The sequence below is a fragment of the Pipistrellus hanaki genome, assembly GCF_964339955.1.
Source record: "Pipistrellus hanaki genome assembly, chromosome: 7".
NCBI lineage: Eukaryota > Metazoa > Chordata > Mammalia > Chiroptera > Vespertilionidae > Pipistrellus > Pipistrellus hanaki.
Genome location: NC_140509.1, coordinates 2,234,491 through 2,248,338, shown reverse-complemented (window position 1 = coordinate 2,248,338; position 13,848 = coordinate 2,234,491). Strand labels below are relative to the sequence as shown.

The following is a 13,848-nucleotide window of genomic DNA, read 5'->3' as shown; positions in this document are numbered from 1 at the left end:
CCCGTTTATTAGATAGGATATATATATATTCCCTCCCTTCAGTTTACAGGCCAAAGCTCTATCCACTGAGCCAAACCGGATTTTTAACTCTGGCAGAGAAAATTTTGCTTTCACATTGTAGCCTGCCTTATAAACAGGTCTGTAAGGGAACGGATTAACACAAAAGATCCTGGAGGTCTCCGATTAGTAAGTGGCGTTCAATGAGTGGGTTGCAGAGGCCGGTTCCAGCGCATGAGAAGCTCGGATAGCTGCGGTGAGTAAGCTTTCCACCCCAACACGCTCACGTGTCTGTCCCGCCAGAAGCCCCAGCCTCGGCCTGGGACACCGGCGCGCCCGCTCCGCCTCCCGGGCCTGCGGGGCTCGCTGGGGCGGCGGACCGGCTGGGCGGCCGCTCCGCCAGCACCGGGCAGAGGCCGGCCTCACCGGGGGACAGCCACGCGGAACCGGGCCGCGGGGCCGCCCCCTCTTCCCCCGGGAACCCCCGCTTCCCGGCGGGACCGGGCGGCGGCTCCGGGCGTGGCGAGGGGAGGGGAGCCGCCGGGGGCGGGCGGGGGCGGGGGCGGCGGGGCGGGGCCTGAGGGGCGGGGCCGGCGGGGCGGGGGCTGGCGGGCGGGGCCGGAGGGCGGGGCCTGCGGCGCGGGAACCCCAGCCCGCGCTGCCCGCGCTCCGCCATGGCCCCCGCGCTGCTGCTGGTCCCGGCCGCGCTCGCGTCCTTCCTGCTGGCCTTCGGCACCGGCGTGGAGTTCGTGCGCTTCGCCTCCCTCCGGCCTCTGCTCAGCCGGGCGCCGGAGCCCGCGGGCGCCGGTGAGCGGGGGGCGGCCCTGCGCGGGGAGGTGGGCGGGAGGCGGGAGCGGGCGGGGCCTGGCGGCGGCCCGGGGCGGGGCTGCAGCCCGCGCTCCGTTAGCGGTTCGGGCGCGGGGCGCGGGGCGAGGGGCGGCCCGGGGCTCCCCGCGCGCCCGGCGCCTGCCCCCGGGAACCTCCGGGCTCGGAAGCAGGCGGGAAGGGGAGGACGGCGAGGGGGAACGAGGCGGGGCTGCAGATGCAGCAGTGAGGCTCTGGGCCGGTCCCGGCTCTGAGCCGGTGCAGACGGTGCGGACACCCGGCCTGGGACCCGGAGATGCGGGCCGGGTGTCCGCACCGTGTTCCTGCTCTCCCCCCCCCCCCCGTCCCCCAGAGGCGCCCCGGGGCTGGCTGGCCGCCTTTCAGGACCGCGGCGTCCTGGCTCCCCTGGCGTGGGATCTGGGGCTCCTGCTGCTGTTTGTGGGGCAGCACAGCCTCATGGCGACTGAGCCGGTGAAGGTGTGGCTGTCTCGGCACTTTGGGGTTCTGCAGAGGTCTCTGTACGTGGCCTGCACTGCGCTGGCCTTGCAGGTATGCGGCTGGAAGCTGAGTCCCTAAGGGAGAGTCTGGGAAGGAGGCCCTGGATTGGGGGTGGGCAGGGAAGTGTGGGTTAGAGAACGCAGGGTGCTCAGGACTCTGATCTCAGCTGTTCCCACAGCACACACCTTACTTTACATCCGGAAGGGTGCACTGCCCAGCCCGTTTGGCTCAGGGGGTAGAACGTCTGCCCGAGGACTGGAGGGTCAAGGGCATGTACCTCGATACAGAGTCCTGGAGGCAACCAATTGATGTTTCTCTACATCGTCGTTTCTCTCTGTCTCGCCCTCGGTTCCACTCTCTAAAAATGTGCTCGTGAGGATAAACAAGAAGGTGCACCGTGTCCTCCCCCAAGCACCAGTGCCATGCGCACTGCCCCCCACAGTGTCAGGCTGCCCGCGCGCTCTCCCCACCGCCAGGAGCAGGCTCCCGGGTCAGTCTTTTATTTACCAAAGGCCCGCGCCTCCCTCCCCATCTCCCGCAGCTTCGTCCAAAAGGATGTCCGGTCAAATTAGCATATTACGCTTTTATTATAGGTTTTCTTTTCTTTTTTTAAAATATATTTTTATTGATTTCTTACAGAGAGGAAGGGAGAGGAATAGAGTTAGAAACATCGATGAGAGTCATTGATCAGCTGCCTCTTGCACGCCCCCTACTGGGGCCATGCCCACAACCAAGGTACATGCCCTCGACCAGAATCGAACCTGGGACCTTTCAGTCCGCAAGCTGACGCTCTATTCACTGAGCCAAACCAGTTTCGGCAGTTTTCTTTTTATTCTTATTTATTTATTTATTTATTTTTAAAAGTACATTTTATTGATTTTTATTTTTTTTACAGAGAGGGAGAGGGATAGAAAGTTAGAAACATCGATGATAGAGAAACACCCATCAGCTGCCTCCTGCACACTCCCTACTGGGAATGTGCCCGCAACCAAGGTACATGCCCTTGACCGGAATCGAACCCGGGACCCTTCAGTCCGCAGGCCAATGCTCTATCTACTGAGCCAAACCGGTTTCGGCATCTTTTTATTCTTTTTTTAAAAAAATATATTTTATTGATTTTTTACAGAGAGGAAGAGAGAGGGATAGAGAGCTAGAAACATCGAGAGAGAAACATCGATCAGCTGCTTCCTGCACACCCCCTACTGGGGACGTGCTGGCAACCAAGGTACATGCCCTTGACCGGACTCTCAGTCAGCAGGCTGACGCTCTATCCACTGAGCAAAACTGGCTTCGGCTATAGGTTTTCTTTTTAATCCTCACCGGAGTGTATTTTTCCATTGATTTTCAGATAAGTGGAAGAGAGAAATATTGATGTGAGAGAAACATCCATTGGTTGCCTCCTGCACTTGCCCTGACCAGGGCCTGTACCAGGGGAGGAGCCTGGAATTGAGGTACATGCCCTTGACGGGAACTGAACCCGGGACCCTTTGGTCTGCAGGCCAAGGCTATCCATTGAGCCAGACTGTCTCGAGCCAGGCTTCCTAGTTAGTACTCGCTTGTCTTCTCAGTGGGTGCTGGGCATAGGCTCACCTCATGTAAGTCCTCTGGAAGATCCGGGTCATCCTTATATCCTTGGAACCCACCCAGCACCTCCGCGAGCTGAGTGTTGGTGATGCTCTTGGTAAAGATGGGGAGAGAGCTGCAGGCCCCGGGTGGGGCAGCCTGTCCAGGTCTCCCAGCCCCTCATCCTCCCCAGCTGGTGATGCGATGCTGGGAGCCCGTCCCCAGAGGCCCTGTGCTGTGGGCCGCTCAGGCCGAGCCCTGGGCGACCTGGGTGCCCCTGCTGTGCTTCGTGCTGCACGTGGTGTCCTGGCTGCTCATCTTCGGCATCCTCCTCGTCTTCGACTACGCGGAGCTCATGGGCCTCAAGCAGGTGCGCTCCGTCCCTGCCGCCGCGCTCTCCATCCTGGCCGGCCCAGGCTCCCCCTCCGCGGCTTCCACCCGCCTCACCCGGGTGCCAGATTCCCCCCGTCGCCTCAGGCCAGAAACCTGGGCCCGTGGGAGGGTCCCGGCAGGGAGGTGAGGGTCAGGGCCCAAGACCTGGAAGGGGCGTCATCGAGGTGGGGCACCTGCAGGGAGGAGGGTGACGGGTGAGAGCCTGGCTGACGGCTCCTCTCCTAGGTGTACTACCACGTGCGAGGGCTGGGGGAGCCCCTCGCCCTGAAGTCCCCCCGCGCTCTGAGGCTCTTCTCCCACCTGCGCCACCCCGTGTGCGTGGAGCTGCTGACGGTGCTGTGGGTGGTGCCCACCCTGGGCACCGACCGGCTCCTCCTCGCCCTCCTCCTCACTCTGTACCTGGGCCTGGCCCACGGACTTGACCAGCAAGACCTCTGCTACCTCCGCGCCCAGCTGCAAAGAAAACTGCACCTGCTCTCCCGGCCCCAGGAGGGCGGGCCCGAGTGAGGAGGAGCCTGGTGTCAGCCCTGCTCGCCTCTGCCCTTGGGATTCAAACCCCTGGACTCGCTCAGACCAGAGGCGCGTCCCATGCACTCCACGCCCTCAATCCCCCATCCACCCCACGCCCTCAATCCCCAGTCCATCCCACGCCCTCAGTCCCGAGTGTCAGCACTCCAGGCCCGCTCCTCGCCAGCCAGGAAGGGGTGGGGGGGCTTGCAGGTCTCACAGCTGAGGGCGTGACCCTCCTCCCCAGCCTCTTCAGGGAGAGGGTCCCGCCTGGCTACTCCCAGGCACTCGCCCTGCATCTCGGGGTCCCCTTCGTCCCCTCGCGCCCCCTCCGCCTCGCACGGCCGCACCTCGAGGCCCTGGTTCCGCCCTGCAGCTGAGCCGGGCGGACTGAGCCTTCATTCGGTGACTAGGCCCGCCCTCCGAGGAGCACGCGTGGCGGGAAAATAAATCGCAGCCCTTTCTCTGCACTTGGCGCGCCGTTTGTGGGAGTCGCGGCCCAAACCGCGCCTCGTCCCGGCACCGCTGGGTGGCGGCGGCGCCCTCGGACCCGCCCCGCCTTCCGGAGGACCCGGCCCTCCTCCCCTCCCGGGCCCTGGCCACGAGGGACCAGCCGAGGGGCGAGCCCAGAGCTGCGGTTCCCGCCTCCGGCCGCCCCGACCCCGGGCCCGGTGCTCGGAGCGCAGGACAAAGGCGGGGCGGGAGGGGGAGGCGGGAGGCGGGCTGCTTCCTCCCCGTCCCCCGAGGGGCCTGAGTCACGGCGCCGCCCGGTCCGGGCTGGGAGCGCGCTGGCTCCGGGGCCGCGGGAGCGGCTGGGGGGCCGGCCGGAGGGCCGGGGGCGGCGGCGGCGGAGGCCGCTCCCCGGGGTTGGCGGGAGCAGGTCCCGCCCCTCCTCGGCCCCGCCCCGCGCCCCCATCCTCTCCCCATTGTCCTCTGACGAGTGGTCGCTGGCCGTTCGCTCTGCGTCCGTCCGGCCTCCGCGACCCCTCGCCTCCCCTCTCCTCCGGACCGGGCCGCCGACCCTCCCCTCCGGGCGCAGCGTGAGTGCAGCGAGGGGCCTCCGCGGGCGGGCGGGCGGGCGGCGTCTGCCGGTGCGATGCCCGGTCGGGGCAGAGGCGGAGCCGGTCCGCGCTCCCGGTCCGGGCACCGCGGGGGGGCGGGAGGCGGGCGCCGGGGTCCGGGCGCGCTGGCGGCCGCCGGGTGGGAAGTCCCCGCGGTGGGAAGTCCCGGGCTCCGGGGCGGAGGCGGCGGGAGGCGCCCAGCACAGCTGCACGGGGAGCCTGGACCTCGGGCCGCGGCGGCGCCCGGCTGTGCCCGCTGGTCGCCCGGGCCCCCGGGCCCCCTGGCCCTGGCCCTCCCCGCTCTCCCCCTCGCCCCCTGACCTCCGCCCTCCCCGCCCCGCCTCCAGCCTCTCCCCTCCCACCTCGCACCAACTTCTCTCCTCACGTCGCTGGCACCCTGAACCCTGAGCTGCCAAATCTGAATCTCCCCTCCGCTGCCGCGTCCCTCGCATCTGCTGGCCTTTCCTTCACCTCCTGGTCTCCGTCCCCTGCCTCAGTGCCGGGCTCCCGCCCGCCGTCCAGGCTCACCCGCCTCAGCAGCCTCTCCCTGCCTCTGCCTCCAGTGCTCCTCACCTGCACCTCGGGCCATGGCCACCATCCCGGACTGGAAGCTCCAGCTGCTGGCCCGGCGCCGGCAGGAGGAGGCGGCCGCGCGGGGCCGCGAGAAGGCGGAGCGGGAGCGCCTGTCCCAGATGCCAGCTTGGAAGCGGGGGCTCCTGGAGCGCCGCCGGGCCAAGCTCGGTCTGTGCCCCGGGGAGCCCAGCGCTGCGTCCGGGCCTCCAGAGGCCGGGCCTCCAGACCCAGACCAGTCTGCGGTCCTGCGGGAGGCCATCGGCCCGGTGCACCAGAACCGATTCATCCGGCAGGAGCGCCAGCAGCAGCAGCAGCAGCAGCGGCGGAGTGACGAGCTGCCGGCGGAAAGGAGGCTGGGGCCTTCGGAGGCCCGGGAGTGGAGGCCCAGCCCTGGGGAGATGCAGGAGCCCGGCCCCTGGGAGAGGGCGTCCGGGGAAGAGCGGCTCAGCCCCCGGGAAGCCGGCGACGGGAGGCCGGGGACAGGGGGAGCCCGAGAGCCAAGCCCCAGGCCTGCGGGGCACCCGGGCCGGCCGCGCCCGGGCGAGGCTGGGGACCGGGCCTCGGGGCTGCCGGAGGCGCGGCGCTGGCGGCCCAGCCCGGGCGAAGCGGACCCGGCGGAGCCTCGAGAACAAAGCCCCGGGAGCGGGAGCGAGGCTGCGGCCCCGCCATGGAGGCCTGGCTGCGCGGAGGCCCGGGAGCAGAGTGCGAGGCCGCTGGAGCCGTCGGAGCGGAGCCTGAGCCCCGGAGGAGGGACGGGCAGCTCCGCGGACAGGGGGCGCCCCGAGGACGCGCGGGCTCCCCGGCCGGCCCCGCAGGAGCCCCCAGGGCCGCCCGGGGCCCTGACGCGCGAGACTGCGGGCGGCCCTGACGGCGGGCAGCCCGCCGAGCGGAGCCCCAGCCCCGCCGAGGCTGCGGAGGGGGACCCCGGGCTGGCCGAAGGGTGGAAATGGACCCTGCACTCTGGGAGGGCTCGAGAATGGACAGCCAGGGACGCGGAGCCCGCCCCTCGGAAGCCAGCCCCTGCGGAGCCCGCCGGCCAGCTCCCCGGGCCTCCCGGGGTGGAGGCTGCGGAGGAGGCGGGGGCTCCGGGGCCGCTGCGGAGCCGCTGCGCCGGGCCCTGCCCCCTCCCGCCCCGGGACGCGGGGCAGCAGGAAGAGGAAGCCGAGGAGCCGCGGCCCCGGCCCGCGCCCGCGCCTCTGTCTCCCCCGCCGCCGGCCCCCCAGCCCCCCGGGGACCCCCTCATGAGCCGGCTGTTCTATGGGGTGAAGGCAGGGCCGGGGCTGGGGGCGCCCCGCCGCAGCGGACACACCTTCACCGTCAACCCCAGGCGGTCTGCGCCGCACGCGGCCCCGGCCGCTCCCGCCCCGGCCGACGCGGCCCCGGCGGCCGGGAAGAAGCGGTACCCCACCGCCGAGGAGATCGCGGTCCTGGGGGGCTACCTCCGCCTCAGCCGCAGCTGCCTGGTGAAGGGGTCCCCGGAAAGGCACCACAAACAGGTAGGGAGCAGCCCTCGGGCTTCCGCGCCGCCCCCGCGCTGGCTGTCTCGGGCCCCTGCCTCCTGGGCCTTCGCGGTGGCAGCCTCCGCCCCTCCGCCCACAGCCCTTGTCCGGCCGCCCTGGGTGTCTGCCCACGGCCACGCTGTCCCTGGGGCGTCGCAAGGTGTGCCCGGCTGCTGCATCGGGCTCTGAGGCCCCCGTTTCTTTCCTTCCTTTCCTCTGAGTCGGAGCCAGCCAGCCCCTCTGGTGGGAGACAGGCCAGCAACCTTGAATCTCAAGCAGGGTCACAGGATGACGCGCCCTCACCGGGGAGATGTGGGGCAGGAGGGGGTGTGTGGCTTTGGGGTTCTAGGGAGAAATGAAGGAGGGGAGGGAGGCCGGAGACCCAAGGAAGAGAGGCGCTGGAGGGCGCGGCCTGGGCTGGGGGCTGGGGGCTGGGACAGGGCTGGCACAGGAGTCTGCCCCTGGGAGACGCACACTGAGGCCCTTCAGAGTGGGTGACCTCAGGCTGCACCCAGCTGGGCCACTGCCTCAGACAGCCCGCCCCTCCCTCCCTCTCTCCTCTGCCAAAGACCTCTCAGCCTCCCTGCCTTCACCTTCCTCCCAGCCTTGCCCCCCTCTCAGGACTGGCTCACACTGGGGTTCCCCTCTCCCTGGCCTCTCCCTCCCCTTGGGGTGGAAAGAGAAGTGAACTTGGAGGCAGTGCTGAGAGCAGGGAGTCCCACGGGAGTTGAGGACAGGGGTGGGGCCAAGGCCAGCGGAGGGTCAGACTGGAATCGGGGGTGCAGGAAAGTGGGAGCAGCAGGCTGAGGGCTCCCCTGGCCTGGCCCTGGTCCAACCCCTTCCGCAGTCCCTTCCAGCTCATACATGTTCCCGAGACGGAAGCCCTTCCTGGCCTCTAGTCCTCATCCCACATGGCCGCCCTCAGGGGCCACAGGCCAGTTCAGCTTGGGGTGCTCCGTCCCCCGTCACCATCACAGGGAGCTTAAGCGCCCACCAGCGAGGGGTCAGGAAGGCAGGGCCAAGTGTTCAGAAAAGTCACTTCCTGCAGAGTTAGCTGGCTTTGCTTTGGGGTGGAAAGAGCAGAGGGACCGTGAAGTTTGAACCCAAAGTCCAGGGCCATCGGGTGCAGGCCAGGACCTGTGGTGGTGACCATACCTGGGTCAGGGATCTGGGGAGCCGGAAGCAGATCGCCCAAACAGGAAGCCTGGGGTGGGGGCCGGAAGGCGGTGGGCGAGTGGGGACTGGGCCCTGCCTGCCAGCACCGCTCAGGATGTGGTGAGAGGAGGAAGCAGAGCTGCTGGGGGTGGGGCGGAGCAGGCTCTGGGCCCACATGCTCCCCTTCGCTCTGTCAGGCTGCTGGGGGCTCGGTGCCCTGATCCAGCTCTGCCCCTAGCTCAGGGATGGAGCACCGCCCCTGCCTGCCCCCCCCCCAAGTAACATCTGCGGGCTAATTCCATCAGCCTATTCCTGCCCCCGGGCCCAGAGCCCCTCCCTCCAGCCCCTCGGGACCTTATATAGCCGGTGAGCCAGTGAGTCACCCGCGCCCCCTCCCGCAGGCTGTGCATTCCTGGGAAGTCAGTCAGAAGCTGGGGTTGGGGGAGGGAAGCAGCATGTGGGGAGTCCGACAGGGACTGAAAGCAAAGGAAACGGGTCCTTCTCAGCTGCCTAATAAACGGCAGAGCTTGTTTTCCCGAAAGGGGAAATGAAAAAGAGAAATGGGTTCCCCAGTGTGGGTACATCTGTCAGCAACAGAGCAGAGATGCCCCTTCAAGAAGTCTGGATGGAAGGGGTCTGGTTGCTGTCACCAGTTCTGTCAGCCATTCCACAGGCTGGGCTCCCCCGGCCTTGGTCCTCTGCCGGGACCTCCTCTGGGGTCTGCGTGGCCCCTCAGAGCTTTACCCAGCAAAGCACCTCCCGTTCTCCTGTTGACAAGACACCGGAGAGGAGAACCAGGTGGTGGAAGCTACAGGGCCAGGAGGAGCGGGGCTGGGTGTGACCGTCGTGGTGGTTGGGGGCAGGGGAGCACTGGGTATGTTTGGGGAGGGGTGTTCCAGGCAGGCGTGCGGGGAGACAGCCAGTGCCCAGGCCTGTGTGCGGGAGGGAGGATGCCCAAGAGGTGTGGGCGTGGCCTGGGCGCACCCTCCAGGGTTTCCCGAAGTGTGGTCCGCGCAGCCCCAGGGGCACGGGAAGAGTCTGGTGGGATAGCGTTGCACCGGAGTTCGGTGGGGATGTGCACTGCACCGTGCTTGGCTGCGCCTAATTCTACGTTCTCATGAGTACGAGGGGTGCTCAGCGTTACGGAAATTATAGAAGGGGTGCACGTATGTCGGAAGTTTGGGGAACACTGCTTTGGTCAGGCTCTGGCTTTTGTCCCCAGTGAGATGGGGAGCCACTGCAAGAGCGACGGTCCCTGAGTTTCAGGCTGTTTGCAACTTCCTGTCCAGCACCTCCAGGCTCCTCTGCTCGCAGCCATCTGCAGAGGCGGGGACGGGGGGACGGCCCGTGTCTCACCACAGGGGCTGGAAGGCCTGACAGATGTGGCCCTTTCGAAGCAGTTTGCAGGGATCCTGGTTTTCCTCTCCGAGTGAATCCCACTCTGCCCCTCTCCCCTGAGCTTCTGAGGGGCCGGGCTGCGGGGGGAGAGGCTGCGGGAACAGCTGGGCTGTTCTGGAGTCTCCCTGTGTCTCCGGCTGGGTTCTGTCCGGTCCGCTGGCCTGGTGCTCTCCACCCCCCTGGTTTGCCTGGACTTTCCTCTGGGGTCCCCTTCCGGCTGCACCTTTGGGGACTCGGTCTTGTCTTCCCCTGGGCTGCGGAGTCTGCCTGCTTTGTTCCTCGGACTCCCCCAGCCGCTCAAGTCTGACAGAGGACTTCCTTCCACGTGTTACCGTGTACTTACCCTCTGCCCCCCGCTGCAGAGCGGGGACCTGGGCCGTCCCTCCCCTCTGCCCGGCCGCACTCAGTCTCCTGGATTTGGAACTGACGGAGGAAAACGTCCCAGATGCGGGGGGGAGGGCGAAGGCGGCGGGCGCCCAGTCCAGCCCCTCGCCCACCTTGCCCGGCGCTGACCTGCCTCCTTCGCCTCCACCCCGCCCCCCTCAGCTCAAGATCTCCTTCAGCGAGACGGCCCTGGAGACCACGTACCAGTACCCCTCCGAGAGCTCGGTGCTGCGGGAGCTGGGCCCCGAGCCCGAGGCCCCCAGCGCCCCCGACGACGACGACGACGACGATGACGAGGAGGAGGAGCTGCAGGCGGAGCCCCCAGGCGGGCTGCGCTCCAAGGCGCTGCTAGTGGGTGAGTGCGGCGCCGCCTGGCGTCCAGAGCGGGCACTGCGGTCCCGGAGGAAGAGGGGCTGCTGGGTGGGCCCGGGCGGTCAGCAGCTCAGAACCAGGCTTCCTGAGCTCCGGTGTGGGTGACAGCACCCGTGGGCAGTCAGGCCTGAGTTTGAATTTTATATTCTCTTATGGTTGTGGCCTCAGGGAAATAACGGCTGGTTGGCCTCAATTTATTATTTTAATTTAAAAAAAAATTTTTTTTTAATTTCAGAGAGGAAGAGAAAGGGAGAGAGACATACAAACATCAATGACAGTCATTGATCGAACCCTCAACCCAGGCATGTGCCCTTGAACAGAATCGAACCCAGGACCCTTCAGTCCATAGGCCGACGGTTTATCTACTGAGCCAAACCAGCAAGGGCAATTTTTTAGTATTTTATTTTAGAGAGAGTGGAAGGGAAAGAGAATGAGAGAGACACATTGATTGGTTGCTTCCTACACGTGCCCTGACTACAATCAGGGATTGAGCCTGCAACACAGGTACATATCCTTAACCAGAATTGAACCCAAGACCGTTCAATTTGTAGGCCGACGCTCTAAAGCAGTGATTCCCAAAGTGGTCTATATCGACCCCCAGGGGTCTATGGCAACCTGCAAGGGGTCTACGTCAGCGAAAAAAAAATTGGGGGGTCCATGAAATGAAAATGGGGGTCCACGATAGTGGATCTCAACATACACTGATAGTACCTATTTACTTACATCATATTATCTTATAATATAAAAACATATAAATTATTTATAAAAGTACCTATGAAGTAGAAAATTTATTATATATGTTTATAAAATTGTGTAAGTTGTAGGATAAAAACCTGCACATAATGATATACCAGTATCATCTTGTTACAAGCATATGCGCAGTAAACATTCTTGCCAATTTTTGTCTCAAAGCTTCGCGAACTTGCACCGACTTGTTCAATCCGTCACTCTATAAATATGAATGTGAGAAAAATACGTTCATTCGTTTCCTGAATCTTGAATAGGAAAGTGCTGAGAAAACATTTAAAAAAATATAAACTGGTAGTTTATCATACAAATTATAGTGAATCAGTGTTATTTTGTTTGAGAATGCCGGAGAAAAGTAGGTACATTATTTTTTATTAAATTTTAACACTAAACTTCACTACAGTTAGAAATTTACAAAAAAATCAATATCAGGTAAGTAGGGGGTCTACCCAAAACCGAAAAACATGGCAAGGGGTCTACGGCACAAACAAGTTTGGGAACCTCTGCTCTAAAGCCACTGAGCACACTGGCCAGAGCTCAATTTATTATTAAGATGGTGTTAAAAATGACTATCTCCTGGAGTTGCTGAGAGGGTTAAGTAATTTTTATGAAGTTTCCTGGTAGTAAGAAGCACTCAAAATGTGGACAATATTAGACACTTCCTGGTGCCGTGGGCCCCGCAGGCTGGGGAGGTGGGGGAGGCCCGAGGCAGAGGCTTGCACTCATTCCGGTTTCCGCCTCATCCCACAGACGAGTCCTGCCGGCGGTGACCCTCTTCCAACACAGGGACACACCTTCCTCCTTCCCAGAACTGAAGATCCTGGATCCCAGAAGATTCGGAACAGATGCCCCTGAAAATGAGCCTGGCAGGGAAGGACAGCCAACGTCCTCCAGCCAGCTCTCCTCACCCTGTTTCTGAGGACAGCCCACGTGCCATCACCCAAAGTCCCCAGTGAGTGTCACATGTGGGTGACGCCCTCCGTGACCCCGTGCCCAGGCGGAGCTCACAGGATGGTGGGGAGGAGCCCTCCAGCTCCGTGGGCACACACTCCTCCCGACGCCCAGTCCTCACAGGCTCCTTTTTCCTGTTCCTTAGGCACTGCCCTTCGTTCGCAGCTCCTGCTTCCTCTCTCTTTTTAAAAATATTTTTTTATTGATTTCAGAGGGAGAGAGATAGAAACATTAAGGATGAGAGAGAACCATTAATTGGTTGCCTCCTGCATGCCCCCACTGGGGATCAAGCCTGCAACCAGGGCATGTCCCTGGCTGGGAATCGAACCATGACCTCCTGGTTCATAGGTTGATGCTCAACCACTGAGCCACACTAGCTGGGCTCTTGCCTCCTCTCTTGACCATAACCTGGTTTACAAACTCCCCCAGTTCCCCTCCCACAAGGTCCCAGGTTTACAAGCCACACTCATTTTCCACGTCCTGTGGACCCTCTCCCGTGGCCGCGAAGTCACCGCGCTGGGAACGACCCGGGGTGTGGCTTCCTCCACATTTGCTCAGTATTACTCGGCCTCCGTTTCCCAGAGGGAAGGCTGGGAACCTTAGCTCAGTGCCCCACCTGGTTATTTAATTCTGTCCTCCTCATGGCGCACAAGTGAATTGAATTGCAAGGGTTTGTTGTGACTAAGGAAGCTCCTCAATTCTCCCCCGCTACTCCTTCCTTACCAACTGCCTGTTTGTTTTTAAAAAGACAAAAACAATTTTTCATAATAAAGTGGAGTTCTTTCCAACTCTCTTGTTGCTTCTCCTTCTTTAGGGGAAAAAAAAAAAAGTGTATGTGGCGGTTCTGGCTCTTCCAAGCCTCTGCCATCTTCCCACGGGCCAAGGAGAGGAAGTGGGGTGCTGGGCAGCAGGGGGCTCAGCACTGCTGTGGGAGGCTGGGGAGCCCCAGGGGCTTCTCAGGCTGGTCTGAGGAAGGTCAGCTGAAGTGTCTGCCAGACGCGGCCAGTGCAATAAGGGCAGACTACCCTGTTAGGTTCAACCCCACGCCTGGCACCTCGCAGACAAAAAGTTATTTCTAGAAGGAAGGATTCCGTAAACAAATCAGAAGATGAGAAGAGCTAAGGTACTGGAGGGTCCAGCATCCAGAGGCCAACGGCAACTCGAGGGCGGGCCGTGTGCCCCTGGCCTTCCTCCAGGACTCGGCCACAAAAGCCAGGGCTGGCAGCAGCGCGTCCTGCAGGCTCGGGGCCAGCGGTGTTCTAACGGCTGAGGTCCACGCCGCCTGGCCGGTGGCTCGTTGTTGGAGCTCCATCCCGAGCACCCAGGGGCTGTGGTTAAATCCCCCGTCGGTATGTCTGGGAGGCAATTGGTAGGTGTTTCTCACATCGGCGTTTCTCTTTCTCCCCCCTCTTTCCTCTCTAAAATCAATAACATGTCCACAGGTGAGGATTTAAAAAAAAATCCATTGCTATTTTATGGCTTTGCCGCCCAAGTATATACTGGGAGGTTTTCCCATTTCAAAGAACTCTATCTTCCACAAATGTGGGCGGTTACACTTCACTTACAGAGTCAGTGCTGTAGTTCTCAGGTCAGGAAGACATGCTTAGTAGGTATGGTCCCGTCCATAGAGGGCGCTTCTCTCAGTCCAGTCAGAGGGACCCCCCTAAAAACAGGATTTATTAGACAAATTGATCTAAACACGCCACCAGCCTTTAATTTACCAGCAGTGGGACAAGCAAAGTGTCAAAAGAATTAGCCAGTTCAGAGAGGCCATGGGTATGGAGGGTAACAGAATCCTTAAGTTACTAGCTCATTAGGTAAAGATCCTAATCTGTTTTAACCCAAGAAAGTAGAGGCATGCTGAAATCGGTGTGGCTCAGTAGATAGAGCGTTGGCCTGCGGACTGAAAGGTCCCAGGTTCGATT

At 62.8% G+C, this 13,848-nt stretch overlaps 2 protein-coding genes across 5 annotated transcripts; both read left to right on the top strand.

Annotated features, from left to right (window-relative positions):
- Nucleotides 1-617: 617 nt before the first annotated feature.
- NRM (nurim) lies at nucleotides 618-4,253 on the top strand (the record flags this gene model as incomplete). 4 transcript variants are annotated; one of them, XM_084889105.1, is made up of 4 exons in its annotated part: nucleotides 618-804; nucleotides 1,175-1,371; nucleotides 3,077-3,253; nucleotides 3,502-4,253. In XM_084889105.1, the coding sequence occupies exons 1-4, from the start codon at nucleotides 672-674 to the stop codon at nucleotides 3,781-3,783; spliced, it is 789 nt and encodes a 262-aa protein (XP_084745231.1). In that variant the 5' UTR covers nucleotides 618-671. The 4 variants fall into 4 exon arrangements, with proteins under 4 accessions (XP_084745231.1, XP_084745234.1, XP_084745233.1 ...); XM_084889108.1 differs by lacking the exons at nucleotides 3,077-3,253; nucleotides 3,502-4,253 and adding an exon at nucleotides 2,669-2,764 and having other exon boundaries at nucleotides 627-804; XM_084889107.1 differs by lacking the exons at nucleotides 3,077-3,253; nucleotides 3,502-4,253 and adding an exon at nucleotides 2,459-2,620 and having other exon boundaries at nucleotides 627-804.
- A 139-nt stretch (nucleotides 4,254-4,392) lies between these two features.
- Nucleotides 4,393-12,711, top strand: PPP1R18 (protein phosphatase 1 regulatory subunit 18). The gene is made up of 4 exons (XM_084889085.1): nucleotides 4,393-4,823; nucleotides 5,408-6,913; nucleotides 10,016-10,208; nucleotides 11,723-12,711. The coding sequence occupies exons 2-4, from the start codon at nucleotides 5,432-5,434 to the stop codon at nucleotides 11,740-11,742; spliced, it is 1,695 nt and encodes a 564-aa protein (XP_084745211.1). The 5' UTR covers nucleotides 4,393-4,823; nucleotides 5,408-5,431; the 3' UTR covers nucleotides 11,743-12,711.
- Nucleotides 12,712-13,848: the final 1,137 nt, after the last annotated feature.

Bases quoted from the DNA above. Each gene is read 5' to 3' on its own strand.
- PPP1R18 (XM_084889085.1), top strand. From the start codon at position 5,432: ATGGCCACCATCCCGGACTGGAAGCTCCAGCTGCTGGCCCGGCGCCGG. The intron at 6,914-10,015 runs GTAGGGAGCAGC...CGCCCCCCTCAG, and splicing joins CGGAAAGGCACCACAAACAG to CTCAAGATCTCCTTCAGCGA. The intron at 10,209-11,722 runs GTGAGTGCGGCG...CTCATCCCACAG, and splicing joins CTCCAAGGCGCTGCTAGTGG to ACGAGTCCTGCCGGCGGTGA.